General features: G+C 45.1%; 1 protein-coding gene across 1 annotated transcript in view; it reads left to right on the top strand.

Moving 5' to 3' along the window:
- The window catches only part of LOC138528109 (protein sel-1 homolog 3-like), a 397,280-nt gene that overhangs the window by 333,538 nt on the left and 41,352 nt on the right, over positions 1–22,390 (top strand). The window contains exons 18-19 of the mRNA XM_069639562.1: positions 5,785–5,875; positions 20,036–20,123. Of these exons, the coding sequence (XP_069495663.1) occupies positions 5,785–5,875; positions 20,036–20,123 (179 nt within the window). The remainder of the gene's footprint in view (positions 1–5,784; positions 5,876–20,035; positions 20,124–22,390) is intronic.

Genomic DNA, 22,390 nt, shown 5'->3' with positions numbered 1-22,390 from the left:
AACAGAATTCCCCCTCCCAGTACCCCCACACCAATACACGGGGGGGGGGGGACCGATGGGGCTTGCTGGAAACCTGGCGTGAAAAGCATGCAGCAGTCTCGGGGCCATGACATCTTCCACTGGCACCCACATGCGATACTCCACGCGTAACCTTTCCAATGCATCAGATATTGAACCTTGCGATGGAAAATACAGGAATCAAAGATTTTCTGGATCTCACATTCCTCTTGAGGACACACTGGGGGAGGCCTTGCTTTAATCTGGCATGGATAAACAGAAGAAAACTGAGCGGGTTTTAAAAAGGTAGACATGCAATACAGGATGAATACGGTAATGTGAGGGTAATTGCAATTCCACTGCCACTGGACTGATGATCAGGATAATAAGGAAAGGACCAATGGTACAAGGTTTAAGTTTCCTGCTAAACGAAGGTAGGATTATCTGACTGGTGGACAACCATATCCTTATCAGTAACTTGATAACCCGGAGAGGGTCTGCGTTTCCTGTTGGCGTATCTACAAGCCTGTTCTTGGGCCTGGGACAAATGTTGTTTTGTCCTGTCCATTGTGGATCTGCCTCACAAAGATATGCACTGCTGGAACTGAGGGGTTCCCTGGGGAATGAACAGGTAGAGAATTAGGATGGATCCCGTTAGCTAGATGAAAAGGGGTATCCTTTATGGAGGTATGATACGAATCATTACATGCAAATTCTACTAGAGGCAGGAGACGGGTCCATCCTTGTTCATATTCTGTAAGATAACACCGCAGATATTGTCCTATCGTCTGGTTCACTCTATCGCTCTGCCCATCACTTTCTGGGTACCTCAAGTCTGGTACTCGCCAACCTAAAAGACTCCTTGGTCCTCCCATTACTAAAGAAAACAACTCTTGACCCAGGAGCTCCCAACAACTACCGCCCCATCACCACAGTCCCCTTCCTCCTAAAGATACTAGACAGGGCCACCTATATTCAAATGCAACACTTCTTGGAAACCTACCATATCCTAGGCTCACGTCAATCTGGTTTTAGGCCAGGCCATGGCACTGAAACAGCATTACTTGACCTGAAAAACCAACCCGATAACCTCAGAGACGAGGGAAAGCCCACCCTCCTCCTCAATCTCTCAGCGGTGTTTGACTTGGTAGACCACAAAATCCTTTGTCACCACCTCTCGCAGGCTGCCAACCTTTTACAAGGAGCTACAACCTGGGTAGCTTCCCTCCTTGAAGGTAGATCTATGCGAGTCTTCTCAGAAACAGCCTGCGTGCCACGATCCCCATCCCTTGTGGTATCCCCCAAAGTTCCTGTGTGTCACTCACCCTTTAGAACATTTTCACCAAGCCCCTTTTCGACCTCCTGGACTTCATCAGCATCTCCTGCACAAACTATGCCAATGACACTCAGATCCTCCTTCCCCTGACCAGCAACTATGACATTGACTCCTTGACCATTAACCAAATCTATACAACCATCCAGGCCTGGATGGAAACCAACTATCTATGCCTTAATGATGACAAGATTGAGATACTGCTGGTAGGAACCCATGAAATGCTTAATAAGCTCAACGCTCTATACTCATCCTTCACCATTGATGGAATCTGGATGCCAGTCTCACCTTCAGTAATTACAATAGGGGTCTATCTGGTCACTACCTTCTCTCTCACGCAACAAGTGAATGCTTTTGCATCATCATCTGCCTACACCACAAAGCTTATTAATGCTTTCAGACAATTCCTAACACCCACTAGCTCCCTCACCATTGTGCAAGCAGTAATAGACACAGGCTGGACTACTGCAATGTGCTCTGCGCAGGCACCTCCCAAGAAAATATTAAAACAATGCAAACTATCCAAAACAATGCCCTCCCTCTGCAGTCAACATAGCCCAAAGAGAACACATATCCACAGCCAGAAGGCAAGCCTGCTGGCTCCCCATTTGAGAGAGAATCATCTTCAAGACGCTGTCCATCACCCACAAATGCCTGTCAGGCACAGCACTAGCCTACCTGGCACAAAGAAAGGTGAGAGCCAAAACCTTCAAACCAGAGAGGTCCATGCACGTAAACCGGCCTTGTGTCACCTAAATTTAACCGGATCAAAGGAGGAGACTCGAGCTTTCCAGTTCTAGCAGCCAAACACTGGAACTCACTCTCCCCGATCTTACGGGCTGAGGAATCATACTGGAGCTTCCGCAAAGCCCTCAAAACTATACGGTTCACCTAACATTGGACCTGGCGGCACATGCCCAAACAGATTGAAGCGCCCTTAACATGTTCACTCAAAGATGTGTGTAATATGTATCTGGCTTACTAAATGTATTATCATATGTAACTGGTTGAAACAGCGCCTTGATGCCTCCGGGCTTAGGCGCTTTACAAATACAAAAATAAAATTAGTACAATAAATAAATAAATTGATCCTGACACAAGAGGTGTTTCGGGGCTTATACACTGTTTTACATTCCACCTGTTTAGATGGGTTTGCCTCCCTGTCAACGCGAAAAGTCAGGCTTCTGCACCCGTAACAGGGAGCCAGGTGCCCGGGGCTGGGATGCACTCCTGGCTATAGGCACTTCCTTCACTTTTCATATTCCCTGGGTCGTGATAAGGTCATGAGAGACAAGGCCCACATCCTTCTGGTTGCCCTATTTTTGACAAGATGGATTCCCTAACTACTCCAACTTTCTAAACCCTACAGTCTCTCGGCCCCAGTCGGGGGAACCTTTCCGAGAGGCACCTCCTCAAGCCTCACCTGATAGCTTGGTTATTGAAAGGATAGGGCCACATGGGGCGCGGGTATCAGCCCCTAGCATTCTCCATACAGAGTTTTAGGACCTTGCTTCTTGCAAAAGACATTGGAACACATTCTCGTACTGGTGGTCTTTTAAATACTCAGACTCCCTTTCTACTGAAGGACCTCAGGGCCTTCCATTTCTTCTAGCAGGGTCCTAAACAACCCCTAGGTTTTCGTTTTCGTTCTGATGGAAGGTGAGTTACTGACGACGTTCAAGGACTAGGATCGCCATAGTCAGGCAAGAGGCTTCGCAGCAACATGTTCACCATGTCCATCTGTAGGAGTCATTGCTGACAGTAGTGCCGATGGGCATTCCACACACAATAATTCTGGTGCACAATCAAGCTGGTATGCAGTGTTTCCATCGAAACTTTTTCCATCGAGGGATAATCCAACATATTTTTTCCATCAAAAAAATATCCATCGAATGTATATTTATGGGGGTAAAGGGTTAATTTTGTTTCGGGTGGGTTTTTAAGGCTTTAAAACGGGGGGACGGTGGGGACCCCATAAAAAATCAAAAAATAAATAAAAAATGTATTCGATGGTCATTTTTTAGATGGAAATGATTCAATGCAACTCTCCCTTGATGGAAAAAGTAAGTTGCCTTGGGTTCAAGGCACATAATCAGGATGATTTGTATTACACAGCTGCTGACGTTCTCAGTCCCTCATATGACCAGTGAAGGCAGGATTGTGAACTCAGTGAACAGAAAAACCCCACCGGATTTCGAGAATATCCACAATGAATATGTATGAGGTACATTTACATGTAACGCGTTTTAGTGGCAAGGTTTTGCATATTTGGTGATCTTTAGGAACACACAGCTGGATTTTCCAATTCAATTTGGGGATCAATTAGCCCAGCCCTACCTAACTGCAGCGTTGGATTCCTGGCAGGTGAAGAGAGAAACAGGAAGTGGGGAACAGAGCTGGAAGCCTGGTTGGGGGGTAACACGAGAAGATTGAATGGAAATTGTCCAGATTAGGGTTGACTACAGCAGCAACACCTAGGAAGTGACTCTTGGAGAAAGAATTGTGCCTTTAACCATTCGGGGTAAGATTAGGGACCAAGGGTAGCCTGGTAGATCAGCTCTAATGTAGGGTGTAAGACATGAATGGATGCTCCAGTAGACTTAGAAAAGGCAAACCGTGGACAGGGCAGCCCAGAAGGGATTAATGCAGTGAAGTGTGGTGCACGATAGAACAAATACTTATAGGAAGGCGGTGAAGGGGCAAAGGCAGTTATCCCCTGAAATATTACCACTGAAATGAGGCAAATGAGTGGGGTGGTAGAGCAGCAAATACAAAGTGTAATGGGGAGGTTGGCGGGGGGGCTATAGGAGCTTTCTCCTTCTCAATACATATATGTATTTATTGATTCATATGTACATAGCCAACAAAGGCTTTACATATGAAAACAGCAATAATACATTCCAATTAAAACACAAATGCCAACTTTTAAGATCCTCATACAAAAAGGTTACTACTAAAACAGGATACCAATCAATAATTCATTTAGAATAGATAAAATTAGCTCATAATATTTCATCATGTGAAAAATCAAGTTCATGTCATTTCCATCCAACAGGGCTTCGCATATTTCATTTATATTGACATTACTGCTTGAGTTGTCATATGCCAGCAGATACTTTCTTCTCAAAGACTCAAGACTCTCATAATTTCATATAATGGGCCTCATTACGAGTTTGGAGGTAGCCATACCGTTTTTATCAGCATGGCTACCCGCAAACTCAGGTTCGGGTCCGGAAAAATGGGAATTACCGGGCTGTTCCGACCTTTGTGGGCCCGGTAATTCCCATTCACGCGACCCGGACCCGGTACATCCCCATTCCCATTGAGTCCCTATAGGGCTCAATGGGAATGGGGAGGATGGGAACAATGCTCCCGTTAATAACGGGGCCGTTGCTACCATCCTGTTCTGCTAACGGGTGCCGCTCTGTATAATCTAAAATGTCACCAGCACTCAGTAAATCACACTCTAATAAAATATATTCGCAGGCTAAAACTTTTGGAATTCTGAATAAAATCCTTAACATTTTACCTTCAAATTTGTCCAGTTCTTTTTTAAAATGCTTGCCCCAAACTTCAGCGCCATACAATAAACAGGGTACAATCTTAGCGGAATATAACATTAGGACGCTACTAACAGAAAACCCTCCTTGTCTTCCAATAAAGGAGCTCAGAGCCATTGCAGCGTTCATACATTTCGTTTTGGTTTCCTGCCAGTGTTGCTTCCAACTCAGCTTTTGGTCCATTATTACACCAAGGTACTTATAATACTCAAGAGCTTCTATCCGCTGGTTATTAATTGACCATTTCTACAAGTAGACAATTTTGTTTTACCACGAAACATGATTGTTTTAGTTGTACCTATGTTTATTTTTAAATGGTTCTTAGTTGCAAACCTTTCAAGAGCATCTAATTTAGTCTGTAGTCCTTTGACATTTAGTACATTTGTCCTAGTACATTTATTTTTAAATAGTGTTACTATTTTTGTTCATTTTCTCTTACTGCATTCCTCACAGGTGCTTTGTTAAAATGGTTATTTGTAATGCCTTCATGTTTATTTTACATATTTGAACCATTTACATTAATTGTAATTATGAATGAATTGCTTTTAGTTCTTGATTTTTGCCTTGGTTTCATTTCCAGGATGTTACACACAGAAGCACCCAATTCTCCACATTAAGAGCAAGAGCTCCACAGAGCTGTTCTTGCGTTGTTTATAGACAAGTGAGCTTTGAAAAGCACACGTGCAAATGCTCGGGCTTCTAGAACATTCCACTCAATCCTGCAGACACAAGTCATTAAATAACAGGCTCTGGTCTCAGCCATCTTCAGGCCCACTTGCGTGTAGTCTTGGGAATTTTCAGTGTCGTACTTCCTGTACTTTGGGGTTAGGGAGTATGTTATGTATCTTCGATTTAGAAGAAAGAACCCTGACATCATCCCACTTTTCTTCACAGGCCGAAGTCCATTCTGAACTACATCCAGGCCGCCGAGGCGGGGTTTGATGCTGCACTGTTCAACATGGCGTACATCTGTGAACTGGACCCGGTGAGTGTATATCTCTTGGTTTATTTCTAAAAATAATCCTCAGCGTACACCACCATCTCTGGTGGAACTAGGACACATTTGCTTGTGCAACTAGCAATCACAGTTAGGAGAAAATAGTTCCTCTAAGGTATGGAAATACACCTTATTTTCTTAATCAAATAAAGCCTATCTTTAGCCAGGGTACAACAATTATACAATGTGATGTATTGTCAACTAGGCTCCAGATTTGACAGCTGAGTTATGATTATAATTACAGTATTTGCTTGCCAAGACATCCTTTGCCTGGTGTAGGCTATGTACATTTCCTAATAACTCCCACAAATACAGTCTTCTACACAGTGAAACCAAAAACACCCAATAGAAAACTGTCTAGGGAACATGAACCTTGAAATATTTACCCCTCGAATGGCCAACGTCTTCCAAAAGAAACGTGTCTGAAGACAAATCACTTGGTACCATACCAGCTGAGGCAACTCAACAGGGAGTGGGAGTAGCAAAGGAGCTGGGATGGATAGTGGTGGTAGGGATGGGAGGGAGCACAAGGGAGAATTTGGTGTGAGTGGAGGTGATTGGTGAGATGTTCTCTGAAGTCTCTCAAGTTCAGATTTTTGGCAGGGCCCCCAGGACACCTCTCAGGTTCTGAAAAGAAAGCCAGAGAATTGCATGAATCTGGGAGGTGCCGAGAGTCTGGAGAGGAATCTGAAACCAGGCAGTGATGGTAACCTGGACAGGGCTGTGAACCCGAGCGGTGCTGGAGACCCTGAAAAGCACTTGAACTTGAGATGCGGTAAGAAGCCTGTGAAATACATACACCTGAGAGGTGCAAAGAACTCAGCATGTCACTTGATCCCAAGAGGTGCATAACTCTAAGAGGTGCTGAGAACATGGAGAAGGCCTTGAATCTGACAGATGCTGGAGCCACTTGAAGCTTGAAAGGTGGTGGGACATGAAGATGCATGGCCGATTCACTAGGAGATAGGCCGAGTTGGGATGTTTGGGATTTGCTAGAAAGAAACCAATATTTTGCAGAGATAGGAAGACAATCACTTGATAGACGAACATGAAGCACTACTACAGAGACTGGGCACTCTAAGAAATAATGAAAGATAATGACATACAACCAAATAAAGGTGTTGGAACTTGATTAACTTTTTTTAATTGGTGCTCTAGACCAACCCCTCTGGTGCATGCAATAATGTATTGTAAACCAACCCAGAAGTGTGGAGGACAAGATTGGAATACATTAGAAGACATTTTGGAATATATATGAATCTGTGATCAGCTAGTCCAGAATTCAGAAAAGAAAATGGAATTCTTCTAAGAAGAAGACCCTAATTTAAGCCAAGAAGTGGTTTGGCCTATGCTGTTGGTGATCAACCTTATCTATGACTCCTGTGGGTGGAATAGATTTTATTTTCAATTTCGCAAGCACTCCACGGTGAGTTACAATACTGACGTGTTTTTGGATCAAAGGACAGGTACATTCTCTCATGTTAAGACGGCAACAATCCTTTGTTCTACATCTTTAAATGGAGAGTATGGCAGGGTTTGGAAAAATTGCCACTATTCTGCCCGCTCCATCTATTGTTACCCTCACTGTTCACATTTTTTGCTTTTATGTCAGTGACAGAATTCTGTCTGCGAAGGCTTTATCTCCTGAGCTTGTTAGACTGTGTAAAACAAAGTTAAGGTGTTTTCTGCAAGAATGTGTGCTCTGTCAAGCAGACACAGTTTCTCTGTAAGCTCTGTGGTTAGTTAGTGGTGTCTTTAGTTACACCTGAGTTGACATTTTCACTGACATCTATACAGTGGATACATGTATACCTGTGCTGTGCACAGTCTAAAGACACACCAGAATCTGGAACACGAAACGGCAACCTTCCAGGCACAATATGACATGCAGTCTTAAAGATGCATATAAAAAAGTATATAGCTGCTTTCTAATGTTCTCTTCCTTTAAGAAGTAGAACATCAGGGTCAATTCAAAGATAACAAAGTGGGAGTAGTTTCGGTCCCTAACCGTTATATCAACAGTATCATATCACATCACAGACGGTTCTTTCTAAGAAAAAATATAGTAAACAAATTCAATGAACCAGTGACTTAAGTAAACGCAGGTGGAGAAGGCAATGGGCCTCATTCCGAGTATGGCGCTAACCAATGGCGCTATTAACGCCTTGGTTGACGCCGTACCCGGACCGGCAGCGCCTTGGTGGATGGCAGAATTACCGCCCCATTCCAAGGTTGGCGGGGCGGTAATTCCCCATTCACCAAGGCTCTTCCCCATTCCCAAATGAGCCCCCATAGGGCTCAATGGGAATGGGGAAGATGCAAATAACGGTGACCGTTCATTACGGTCACCGTTATTGGCTTGGAGGCCCCTTTGCGCCCTCGACTTTAACACCTGCTCAAAGCAGGCGTTAAGGGCGAGGGCGCAAAGGGAACTCGGAGTATGGCGGTAAGGGATTACCGCCACCGGTCTCGTTACCGGTGGCCGCTATCCCTTACCGCCATACTCGGAATGAGGCCCAATGTGTAATCTAACCCTATTGGAAGAACACCCTGTCCCTAAACATGGGTGCCTATCCCTAGGCAGCGTTTGGTGCATTGCCTATCAAATAGGGATAGGTAAAGAGGAAACTGTCCCTCATCTCACCATTTGTGTGGAAAAACCAAGCTATGTTAGCGTTTTGGATCGTCATAAAAGAGCAACCAACAATACAACACACAACTCCTAAACTGTTAGAAGTGATCGCGTCGTTCAAATATGTTTAGATTACACATTGTCTTCTCCACCTGCTCTTCCTTTAAGAGCCATTGGCAGTAGGAAGATCTTCTAATATTATAAGGCAGAATGGCACCCCTGGCCCTATAATTCCCAAAGGATAAGGGTAATAGAAAAATATTGATAAGGAAGGTCTGCCAAACTTGCCAGGCAACAGCAGTGCGGTTTCCATTCATAATTTCTCATTAAAACTCATTGAATATTTCTAATGTTCAATCGAACCTGGTGGCAGTGCCCAACCACCCATCAACGGGATGCTAGCTATTGCCAGATTTAAAGCAACATTTTGGAGGAATGTATATCTTTTGGTTTATGTTATGTTATTTTATAGTTTTTCATACCGAAGTACAGCGCAACCTACACCAGAAAAGGCAACCTGGTGCAATGACTGAAACATAAGAATCAGAAAAAAAGGTGGTTTAGAACAGTATCGTTTTTAGAGTCTTCCTAAATTGGAAATGGCCAGACACCGCACGAAGGGCAGCAGGAAGAGCATTCCACAACAGAGAAGCTTTGACCAAAAAGGAACGGCCACCAATTCTAGCGTGACGGACCCTCGGGACAGGCAACACAGAGCAGTCCGCAGAGCGCAGTGTGCGGGCAGGAACATAGCGTCAGAACTTCGGCTGCAGGTACTCTGGGCCTGCATCATAGAAGGCCCTGTGCACCAAGCACAGAGATTTAAAATATATAATTAAAAACAAAATGATATGTATGTTAGTTTTAACATAAAAAAGTTAAATGCCATGAAAGAGAAGTCGTAATTAGGAGCTTCTCTTTCAGGAATGACACCATCTTAGAAAGACATTTTGCTTCCCGTGTCATTTTCACACTTGACCTGGATGTGAAAGCAGGATTTATAAATGTTGGTCTGAACTCGACACCGACCCTTGGAGTCAATTTAGCAAGGCGTGATTTGAGCCAGAAAAGATAATTGCAGGCAGAGTTCTTTGTTCTTATTCAGGCTGGGTAAGGGCAGAGCTAAGATGCAGGGAAGAATCCGACCACCAATTGGATCTCCGGGAAAGCCTAGCTCTGCCACCCAGGGACTGTACCAGGAACAAGGCACTCAAAGAATTGCTGTAAAAAGAGGAGGGCACTTGACAATGAATCCTAGGGGAAGACTGAAGCTGCCGACCCCCAACTAGGTTTGGTATATGAATGGAGTAGGAAAGCTCCACTCTGCTGATTATGTGTTGGAGTTATTGACATGCCAAATAGGATTGAAGGCAGTAGATCAGAGGAGGAGAGCGACTCTTCCCTTAGTTTCCCTGGGGAACAGCGGAACATCAGTTGGAAGAACGGGAGGTGTGCCTGTGGCTAAGGACCAAAAACCAGGATGCCTAGTGTTACGAGGTTTTTCAGAAGGTATTACCCGAATTGTTTGTTTACAATTGTTCGAATGACACAATTGTTCGAATAATAGGGGTCCTAATTGACCTTCTGCACAATTGACTGTATGGTCATTTTAATATATATTATGGGTTGGGTTGGTGTAATAATAATAATAGGGGATTGGGAGGGGGGTTGGGGTGGGGGTTGGATTGGGTGTGGGGGTGTGGGGGGCTTCCCCCCGCATATATATCCTAATTGACCGTTTAAATTTGGTCAATGGTGCAGAAGGTCAATTGTTATTCGAACAATTGACATTCAAACAATTTGTATACAACCTTTCAGAAGCACAGTAGGTTCTGGAAAGACATCCTTAGTGGACCTGCAAAGGATCGACACAGAAGACGTAACTCTCTATTGGTAGCACAGACAAGCAGTTAGGCTGAGATTAATTTCCTTTAAATTTAAGTGCACAAATCTGTCTATTTATCAACAAGACATGTGCATTAGGCAAATACATTATAAGATGTTATTGATCTTACATAGACCTTATATGCTTTATAGGGAAAACTAGCACATTAAAACTAAACCTCATCATTCCAATACATTTTCTAGAATCAGTGTCTACAAAGTTCAAAGTAAGTAAGCCATTTCTTGGACGCTTAAAGGATACTTTGGAACAGTACTTACAGTTTTCTCCCATAGAGAAGAAAGGAGTTTGATGCAAGTGGAAATCTTAGAGTCACCCCAATCATGTGTATTAAAGGCAACTTGGCTGCTTCGAGGGAATGGGGCGACAGCCTATCCCAATGGACCTAAGAGAACAAGGGACGAATGCCCAGTGTCAGGTTCCATTACCATTAATCAGGCCCAGAAAGTTGCAGCAGGGGTCATTACACTCATGGAGAGCAACAGGGATGACAGGGAACAAGTATGTACCACAGCCCTTCGAAGTCCAAATGAAGAAAACACCCCAGTAAGTGAGGTCCATTGAGACAACAGTCATTGCCCTAGGTCAGTGCAAATTCGGTCCCTGGATCACAGGTGCAGTGGTCAATTTCACTGCTGGGTTTGGATCTGTCTGAGTAGCAGTTTTGATTTCCAGGTCCCTGGTCCTTGGATGTATCAGGAAGCTGGACCTCTGGATTCAAGGAATGAAGGATCAAGGCAGCGATACAAGGCTGCAGACGAAGAACGCAGTCTAAAAGACCCCACCAGGGGTAAACAGGCTTGTGGAGGCAGGACCAGTCCGGTGAACATAGAGCCGCAAAACAGTTCCCATTTTGGACAGAAGGCAGCATCAGTTCCAGTCCCACGATGAGAATGCCCCCAAAGTTTCAAGTCCCAAAATATTCTAGCCCCAGGGACAAACGAGATCCGTGCAGTGAGAATGACCTCTCTCCAGTGGGTGCTGGCCCGATACAGATCCCGCAGCTCTTCTGTGTTCCAGGAAGCAAGGACAGCAGAGCAAGATGCATGGCTACTAGTTCCCACTCGTCCAAAGGAGAGAGTCACCATGTAGATGTCTATCCTATCGCAGAGGAGGCAGAGCTTCAACAGGCGGTGGATTGGCTGGCCCAGTGTAGGTTTCCAAAGCAGCCCATAGCATCCTCCGGCAGACTCTTTGACCTTGGATTGTTGGATCCAGTAATTGACAGAAATATGGCTCCAGATTTTCTGCTAACATCTTAAATGCGGGGCAGGTGGTGACCACAAACCACCAATAGAAGGACATGAAGCAATGAAACGGGGGGTGGCTGTCCATTGTTGGACAGCCAGCAGGACCAGCAAACATGAATTCACCGGGATGGAAAGTGTATTTCTGCCAGGCGGCCCTTCCAGCCACTTCCACCCTTTCCAGACTCACTGGTTGTCTTCCAGGTCTGTTTGCAAGCACCATGTGAAAATGCATGACCATATATGGCCCTCGACAACCATAGCATGGAGAAAGAAGAGCAAAAGATAGGAATCAAAAACACGAGGCATAACCCTCTTGGACCACTATTGGGCTAAAATGCCCACCTCGCAGTAAAATGACGTGGGGCAGGTAGTGGACCCAACATTTTGTGAAGTGATGCTACTGCAACCACGCTACCAATGTTGCACTGAAAGGTATAATTTAGTAGACTAAAATAAAATCAAGAAGAAACAATATTTCCCTGCAGTACATCTCGTAATACTACCACCACACTAAACATGATACATATGTGGGGCAGAGATCCTACTGCACTGACAGCTATAAGGACTGATCAGTGTCCCCAAACTAAGTGAGTTAGCCCAGGGACTGAGGTTGACAAAGACCTCTCTCCCAAAAATGAGTCCAGGCTCACAAACGCAATTGAAAGGTATGCTTGGTTTCCTGTGGGAATAGTTGGGTAAAGTGCAAAAAGAAAATGTTTTCTAAAACGTAGGTACCCAGAAGAAAACAGTATGCTAGTAGGTTCCTCAGCACAGAACAGCGCTGAAGATTTGTGTGTTTCTCTGGAGGATAGCCCAGCACCCCAAGTTCAGAAGTCTTACTTCTTGCAACTGGTGTGGATGAGCGGACCAAAGAAGGACATTCAGCCAATTTCAAGCCATTTGAAAAGTCAACAATCATCAAGATGACTTCATGAAATGGACGACGGCCTGAGCCTTGCAGCTCCACTTTGCATGTTAAGCCACCCCATAGAGCCAGTCAAGCCTCCCTGCTTCAAAGTCATGGGCGCTGTGATTGAGTCCTGTTGAACTCCCTTGCCAATTTTAAGACGCCTGTACAGAAACATTAATTTTTCCTGATCGAGCCGCTCACCGAGACCCGAGACGGTTGATTCTTACTGATTCAAGGACACTGCCACTGTGCCAGAAGGAATTTGAGCTATTGAGACGTTTCCTCAAAAACACCACTGTGCTGACGAAGTATCCTCGAGACAGCTCAAAGCTGTCGAACAACAGCTCGATCCTGTGGCAAGCACCCAGTAGAGTGGCTCAAAGCTGTTGAGGCATCAACCGAGATGGTTAGTGCTCTCAACTTGTGTCATTCCCCGGAATCCTAGATGCCATGGCCCCCTGAATGTCACTTGTGCCGTGGAGACTAGTTTGGACCCTATTCCATGCTTTGACATTTTAAAGATCTATTTTTGGTGTTTTCCCTTTTTCAATCAATTCCCTATGTTTGTGATTGGTCCTGCAGTGCAATTGCTTGTTGCTGAGCCCGGCCATACGTACATATGTTCAGCCTGTATTAACTTCCATTGCAGGAGTGGGTGGCTAGGGTTTTTAGGTACAATGGTTGATTTTTTTTAACCAAAGTAAGGTCGAGAAGTCATATTATCTTTTCTATCTTTTTATTTTTAAATATTCAGAAATTACAGATGTCAACATACACGGTCTGAACATCCACAAGAATCGGTCTCAAGACAATGTCAGACTGTCCTTCAGTGGTGCCAAAATCCTGGCACATGACATCACCCTTCTCAGATAAGAGTTATAATGTATCTAGCAATACGATACGCACCCTTATCTTCTATTCAGACATGTGCCCCACATGCGCACACATCTAGGGTAGGTAGATGGGTGAGGTGGAAGGCTTACATGGTGATCACGAGCCAATCAAAGCGTTAGCATTTCATTTATGGGCTAGAAGACCACCATATGAACTGCTCTACATACAGTTCATGAAATGAGCCCCAAATTGATGTGCGTGCGTCTGATGCGTCCTCGTTAATGTAGGACCCTCTCTTTGCCAATATGCTACTATTGCCTGAATACATTTTTCACAAAGGGGCTGATCAACGTTCCAATTTTTCCCAAATGTGTTTCCTGGCTATTACCTCTGCTCCCCAAAGCTAATTTGTGGTACCATTGGGAAAAGGCGACTCTGATGGGGTAAAGGCTGAACACGCACAGCATGCTGATATCCTGGAACCCACAATGCGTTTTCAGTTTAAGCCTCTGCAGCGCTAACCTTTGCACAAACCCCAAAAATGTATGGACTGGTGCCTTGTTTTTTTTTCTTCTTCTCCCAGCATAGATCAGTTGGTGAGAGTTTACATTTCCACATTTTCCGGGTCGATCAGTACAGAGAAATAGTAATTCGCTGTTGGGTGTATCAGAGATCTAGGTCTGCTTTCATTGTTATTACAGTTCTGCATATTCATGACTAGTTTAGTTCCATGATAGTCATTTCACTTTCCCACTCTATCCAGCTAGTAGTTATGATCTACTGATAATAGATCATGTGGGTTACAGATGCTGATACGGAAGATGTCTGGGGGAGGTGATACGAGGGTGGGACCTTTTTGTAGGCAAGTGTTCAACAGTAAGAGGATAGAGGACACGATAGTCAGGAGTTGCCAGTATCTTGGATGCTTTGTGCAGCTTAGTTTATATTTAAATCGTATGAAACCAAAGTCCACTAGCGATTCCCCATCCAGAATAGGTTTGAGTTATCCAAATCACTGCGATCCGCGATAACTTCCTATTCGATGACCTGTTATATGATAATATTGCAGGTTTCCTTGATGAGTATGATTCTCTAGAAAGGAAAAGGAGGATTTTCTCACCCTTATCTTTATTCCAGATGTTCCATTCTGCTAGTGAAGGGGTCTGCGACCTTTGGCTCTCCAGATGTTTGGGACTACAATCCCCATCAGTCCTAGCCGCGACAGTCAATGGTTAGGGATCATAGGAGTCATAGTCCAAAACACCTGGCGAGCCACAGGTTGCAGTCCCCTGTGCTAGTGCATATTATGTTATGTTAACAATATGTATAGCGTGCACATCCACCCAAGGGCATCTTGGCGTGAAGACCAGACACAGAGGACAAGCTACTGTACAACTAAAAGAGATGGCCTAGAACAGAAGGGTTTTAAGAAGTTGACAAAAAAGGAAATGGTTCTCAGTACGTCTCAAAGATATAGGTAACTTATTCCAAAGTTTGGCGGCAGAGACTGAAAAGGCTTGGCCACCAACCCTGGAGAGAAGAAATGTGGGTATCAGCACTAGGTGCGCTTTTCAGAGCGAAGCGAGCGACCCGGAATGTAGTGATGGAATTTACTTTGCAGATAGTCAGCTCCCAGGTGATAGAGAGCTTTGTGGACTAGACACAGGGAATTAAATTCAACCCTTTTGGCCACAGGGAGCCAGTGCAGGGAACACAGCACAGGGCTGATGTGAGATCCATAGGGTATGGACATAGCTACCCTGGCTGCCAGATTTTGGAGGAGCTGCAGCGGATGTGTGAACCTAAGTGGTTGAGCCAACAACATAGCATTGCAGAAACCAATCCGACTGATCACCACCGAGGCAACAATCCGTGGGTGCGTGCAGGTGGGCGGGAAGAAAAAGTGACACCTTGCGCAGCACACATAGCGAAATGTGGTCCGCTTTCGATACTGCACTCACCTGAGTGGCCATAGAGAGTGAGGCAGAAAGATAGACTCCCAAATTCTTAACTGTTTTGACAGAGAAAACTAGATCACACAATGTCGTGGGTCAGAAAAATGGAGACCCCAGAGAAGGATCCGGAGGAGAACCCATCACCAGAATCTCCATCTTGTTCCCATTGAGCTTCATCCAATTGCGGGCCATCCATTCTACAACGGCCCTCTGGCACTCGCACAGACACCTCAGTCTGGTCGAGTCCGGTCGAGATGGAAACTCAACAGGATCTGAGTGTCATCAGCGTACGAGTAGCACAGAAAGCCATAGGAGCGGATGAGCAGAATCAGTGGCCAGATGTTGATATTAAACAACATTTGGGACAAGGCAGAGCCGGAACACCACAAGAAAGTGAGTTGACATAAGAGAAAAAGGGAAGAAGGGAGAGAGATTGGCCCCTTTGGTCAGAAAAGATGAAAAACCAAGCTAGGACCGGCCCAAAGAGGCCTGCCAAAGACATGCAGGACAATAGGATTGAGTGGTCGACAGTGTCGAATGCTGCAGAAAGATCTAATAATATCAGCGCAACCACTCCATCCTGGTCAACCAGCATGGTGAGATCGTCAACTACACTCTCTGTGCCCCATCCGGGCCGGAACCCCCACTGAAGGTGTAAAAAGGTGTAAAAAAACAACTAAGATTCAAGAAATGAGGAAAGAATGGGGGAAATCAAAGATTCGAGAAGTTTCATAAGAAATGGGAGAAGAGAAATAGGGCGATAATTGGCCAGAACAGAGACAACCAACAAGGACTTTTAAAGAAGAGGGATAACAGTTGCTTGTTTGAGCTGAGTTGGCAGGATTGATTGACTGCCAGCGTAAGCAGGGAGTAATCGTGGGCAGAACATCTTTAAGAACCTTAAGGGGGACAGTGTCTGAAGGGGATGGTGATTTGAGTTGACTGGCCGCCGTAAAAATTGCCTCGACCAAACACTCTGGAAAAAAGAACCACACCTGGGCACTGACGGCCTCCAGATCATTCACCTTTGGGTAAACAAAGCTAGCCGTGTTAGTTTCTATGAATCTATGGATATCTGTTATCTTTATAGTGAAAAACTCAGACAACAGATCACAGCGAGATTGAGTGGCAGGCACCCTAGGAGTGAAACGAGCAGTCGAGGAGAAGAACTTAACTACAGAGAAGAGTTCCTTGGAGTGAATAGGAGCTGATTCCACTGTGTGCGTAAAGAATGTCTGTTTAGCAGTCCGAATAGCTGTGTGCTGCATGTGCGTGAGCTGCTGAAAAGCTAGTTTCTTCTCGTGACAGTAAGACCAGCGTCACTTTTGTTCTGCCTGCTTTACTTCCAGATGGGCTTCTCTAAGTTCATCAGAGAATCAAAGTGCAGAAGGAGATTTCCTAGAACGGGTAGCCTTAAGTGGGGCTATCAAATCAGCTGCTTCCTGTAGCGACTGGGATAAAAAAAGAGAGATCCACTAGCTTGGCAGTTTTACATTTATCATGGACAAGTCAACCCATACGGGCAAGGTCTGCTGAAGGTCTGCTGAAGGTCTGCTGCAGGTCTGCTGAAGCTCTGCTGAAGGTCTGCTGAACGCCAATTGCGATTAAGTACTGCAGCGGGTGTAGGAATCATGGGAGTACACCTACAATCCCCCTCAAATTATATTGATTAGGGGTCTGACCACAATACTGGCTGAGCTGGGGCAACCAAAATAGACGACTCTGTGGAAAGAATAAGGTCAAGTATGACACCGAGCACGTGGGTAGCTTCATGCACAAACTAATGAAGATCGAGGTCATTCAAGGCTACAAAGAAGTTAGCCAACATAGGAGCTTGCAGGACATTGTACCTGATGTTAAAATCGCCCAACATGGCTAAATTTGTGAATCACAATTTCAACGACGCCGCCAATTCCACAAAAGGAGTGAGAAAAGCTGCATAGGGGCCTGGTGGCCTATAAACAATAAGAAAGTAAGAACAATAGGAGGCATTAGCTGTCAGGCGCACTAATAAGGCTTCCATTTTCAGACTGCACAAGGGGGACTACAGAAAGCTTTAGCAAGGATTTAAACAGGATAGCTGTCCCTCCTCCGGAGTGGGGAGCAATGCGGTCAAGATGGAGTATGCTATACCCATCAGGAAGCGCTTCCACAAGTTTCGGGACGAGCTATCTAATAGCCATGTCTCGGTGAGGTACATGCCGTCTGGGGAATGAGCCAGCAGAAACACATGGAGGGAGGGGGCATGGGCGACCAGCGAGCGTGTGTTCAGCAGGCAAGCATGAAGTACTGGCTTCGCCGTGTTCTCTTTGGCTGCAGTAGCAGTATCCATGGGATTGAATGCTGGTGTTAAAGCCGTTCCTGATGGGGCCCAAGTCACCAAGGCTGCACGAGAAAGTATCAGAGTGGTGCAAAAGTCAAGACCGCGTGGCCCGTCCTTACGGGCTTACGTTAGGCACAACTGCAGCGCGGCAGGCTCTCTCCCGCTACGCATGACCACTGCGCTGTTTTCGTCCAAGCTTATTAAATGGGCACATTATATTACCAAGGCTAATCCTGTGCCACTAACAATATTCAGTAAAACAGACTGCCCCCAGTAGCAGGATGACTGCAAGTATGAAAATAATAGAAAGACTCGCAGTGACTAAGCACGAGCCTCAGTATACTCTGAGTTCAGGCACCCTCAGCCAGTGCAGCATAGCTTACAAGGAAATAAGAAAAGCAAACCAAGACAAACTTAGATGGGATAAAATTAATGTCAATTCTTAGAATGCATGCAGGTAGGTGGCGTCCAGTCACCCGCCACGGCCCCAGGTTACACCCAGAGCCTACAAGTAGGGAATAACGTGACGGAGAGTCTTCTCCATGGCAGTTCAGAGTAACAGTGACAGCAGATTCCTTGTCAATAATTGCAGTGTTTGCAGTACATTGATCCAGCGGTGTAGAGTGTGAAGAGAGAAGGCTGTGTAGTATTTACTTAAATTGGGGAAGCGTGAGTCACAATTATTTCCAGAGATAGTCAAGATTCGTAGCTGAATTTTAGGACTAATACCTTCTCCCAAAAAATCATGAAGCATCTTAGTGTTGCCCTTAGCAGTCAAGCAGGGAGAGCGGTAGTGAGATCATGATAACAAGCACCGTAGATCAGTCAGCAATGGGGTTTTGATCATGCTGATTTTTCCCCAACAGAGTCAAATTGATTGTTTTACTCCACTGGCAGTCCGCAACTATTTCTTTGATTTGGACCCATGCTTCAGTTTCCAGTAAATGTAAGACATCTCTTGCGACTTGACCCTAAGGTTCTTAAATCCTGTGCGTTGCCCAATGAAACTGATCACCAGAATATTAACCTTTTCATTTTCTAGTGTTCCTTTTGTGAGAGGCCACAAAATAAAAAACAAAAACTCTATTCTTCTTTTAGGAGATCTCTGGGAATCTGAATGATGGAAGACTATCTTCAACTACCAAGTGCAGGCACATCCTTTCAGCTACCAAAGCCGCGAGGATGATTGCTTCACCAAAATAAAAATAACTAAAAAGATTGACTTTTCAGTTCCACACACTAGCAATGTGTTGAAATGCTATACCTCTGCCTCTTACCTTGCTTTGTCTCTATACTCTTTTCTAGTGTTCCTTTCTTCAAGATGGAACCTAATAATTTGTAGAATGGATCAAATTATTAGTTGAGTTTTTTTTAATTGTCGGTCATTACAGGTCCCTTTTTTTAAACCGTAAAGGTTTTCAATTAAAAAAGGGCATTCAACAAGAGGTTTAAACCCAGCTCCCAGGCCGCTCTGTTTTCCAAGGTGAGTGTTTAACCTGCTACACTACTAATGCCGTGCTTCTTTAGCCCATACAAGCTCACATAAGCTTAAGCACAGCATGGCACTTCACCATGCACTCGCGCCTACGCAGGGTTGGCTCTGGTGACCCACTCTGCATGACAGTGGGTAATGCAACATGTGGTGTTGGCCAAAGCCTTGTGCAGGGGTAGTCTGCTTGGTGTCAAGACACCAAACTATATAGAGAGAGAGCAGATAAGCAGTTAGTTTATCTTTAGGCCCATCTGCAATAAGGGAATCTGTTTGCTTTCCCTTCTGTTTTGTCGGGTGTTTCTGATACAGATTTAGACTGTTGATGACTCAACCCTTCCACCCCCTCATTTTCACAAAGTCACAGTATTGTCAAAATCATTGTGGGAATATCAGTCTGCCCTTAGGTGTCTGTGACACTTGCAACCTTGTTTGCATTTGAGTTTTTGCAGAGTACACATGCAACAGGGGCCTTTATGCTAGCAGACAGGAAGTTGAAAAATCATACATGTGGCTTAAAAAAAGATTTTCAGAAACCTCTGAAAATTCATTTTATTATGAGTAACCCACATTTACAGAGGCACCAAGTTCCAGAGAGTTGTGGCCAGGAGAGAAAATGCCCTACACTTTCAAGCTACTTGCATAGGCAGTATGCCTTCATTCAACGTCTTTATTGGCCATCCATGCCCATTTTCCTTGTTTATGCCATAGAAAATAATGCAATCGAAGGAAAATGCCAATAACTATGCTCAATTCACAAAGAAAAACATGCTGACATTCTGGACTAGCAGATTTTCATTTCTAATGCTTGCAAGGCAGACAGACTTCTCAGCTGTCACATTTTCTTCCCAGGAATGGCTGGTGACGCGCCACATGTCTCAAGATTGCATTATGAAGTACTACAACCTTTCCGTTCACTCAGACAGGCCAGCCACTTACGGTGAGCAATTGCTTTCATACCTTAACCTTGCTGCAAGTCTTTTGGTGTATCTGTTTGGTGTATGTTCTAGCACCTAGTTCCTGTATCATCGTCAAATGCAAGATAGTCGATGTGAGGTATGTAATGAGAATTATAATTATCTGTAAGTACTGCCTTGTGGATGATTTAGGCTGTTTGCAGGCACCAAGAAGCAAATAAGCCCAGGAATGGTCTCAGAGGTCCAGCAACCTCCTCCAGCGTCCCTGGAATCACTGCATTGTGCAATAGAAGAGACTGGCTCTTGAGTGCGACATCAAAAACTCACTGTACTCCTACGTCCTATCTCCTTTCCTCACTGCCTTCAGGAACAGGAAGTGCAGCATGAATCAGGGAGAAACTGCTGGTGCATATGTGTGGACATGCCTGCATGTGTGCATCCCTTCTGTGTGACCCTGGCACCAGCTTTCAGTGTGGGGTGCTTCACACACTGGACCTTTTCCCCCTGCTGGCTCGCTCTCTGAGGTCCTGCAGGCAGTCAGCTAAAATCATGCTTGTCTTGTGAGCTGATTTTGTAGCCAGATCCACATATGCGCTGCCTGGAGTTCCTTGGGACTGATCACGCTTGCCTTCTGTGCTTTTTATGCAATGCACTCTCACGCAAGTCATCTTTTTTTTTTATTTCAACTTTACTAGCATTTTTGATGACATACAAACCTTGTAACATATGACACGGCCAGATATACAACACAGTCTAACAATATTCCGCTTATCAATGGTTTGCTTTTACAGAAACCCTATATGTCCCTCAAACCTCCCCCCCACCCGCCAACTAATCCTCATACTTCCACATGACCCAAATAATACCATCAATATGAAGGTCTTCCCGAGTCTGTCCTGGAAGTCCAAATGTTGAATTATGCTCCCATGGACCCTTCATCCACCCACCTGTTACTCATTCCGAGTTGCAATCCCTTGATGGCATCTTTCATCTCTATTCTCATCCCCTTTCAGAGTCGTTAACCCTCCTCCCCAACTTCCACTGACATATACCAGAGCCGTAATTCCTCCATTTTGCCTCAATATTCACAACTCTGTTGTGTATGGCTGCCGTGATTCTCTCCATCATGTATGCATTTTTTCCCCATGTTGATCGTTACCTGTTTCCCTGGGAGTAACTCCCTCTTCATTGCCAGGCACGCTCTACCCGCCAGTAACAGAAAATGCGGTAAGTGCGGCCGGCTTGTATATTCCCCCTCACTCCCCTCCAATCCAAATAGAACCTGCATCGGGGTCTTAGTCCTCAGGACCCAATCCAGGTCCTTAATCCACCCTAGTACTTCATCCCAATAAATCTGAACCCGCTCGCAACCCCACCACATATGCCAATAATTGGCCCGCTCGCCACATTCATGCCAACAAAGAGGACTCACACACGGTAAACATCCTAGAAAGTCACACTGGGTCATACTGCCATCTGTGTAGCAACTTAATCGCGTGGAGCTTGTACTGACATGCAATTGAGACTCTGTGCGCCCCTGAACACAATGTGCGCCACAGTGCGCCATCCACTTCCAAGCCCAAGTCCCACAGCCATTTGTTCCTGAGCTTCTCCAATTTACCCTTCCCCGCCTCTACCAGTGCCCATCCCTCCTCTTTCCTTCGGTAGCACCATTACCTCACATGCCACCCTGGCTTTCTTTCCCTGCCACAGAAACTTCAAGAGGCATCCCTTAACCTCCCGAAACATGGGGTCTGGGATTTGTATTGGAAGCATCTGGACTAAGTAAAGCATTTTAGGGAAAAGTAGATTTCAATGGTATTAAGCTGCCCCATCCAAGGTATCATCAATTTGCCCCATTTCTCCAAGTCCTCAAACAGTGAAGCCAAATGCGGTGGAAAGTTTGTTTCATAAAGCCCTCCCACATCCCTCGTGACATTCATCCCTAAATACTGCACCTGGTCTTTCTTGATCCTCATCCCCAATGAATCCAACCTCTGCTCGTCTTCCTCTCCCACCTGAACCAGAGGGAATAGAAAAGAATTCCCATGTTGATTTTGAACCAAGAAAACGCACCATACTGTTCCACTAAATCCACCACCACCGGGACCGAAGAAAATGGGTTCCTAAAATGTAATAAGATGTCGTCCCCATACAAGCCCAGTTTGTACTCATCTCCCCCCACCCGGATACCTTCCATTAGGGGGTTATCGTGCAACCTCTGTGAGAAACCAGAGGGTGTCTCACTCGCTAGTCCACGGGGATCTCTCTCTCAGGTGGCCTGGGCCCG

Source organism: Ambystoma mexicanum, chromosome 7q (genome assembly GCF_040938575.1).
Source record: "Ambystoma mexicanum isolate Mex_15411 chromosome 7q, UKY_AmexF1_1, whole genome shotgun sequence".
Taxonomy (NCBI): Eukaryota; Metazoa; Chordata; class Amphibia; order Caudata; family Ambystomatidae; genus Ambystoma; species Ambystoma mexicanum.
The sequence above is the reverse complement of the archived record's forward strand: the minus strand, read 5'-3'. Positions and strand labels throughout refer to the sequence as shown.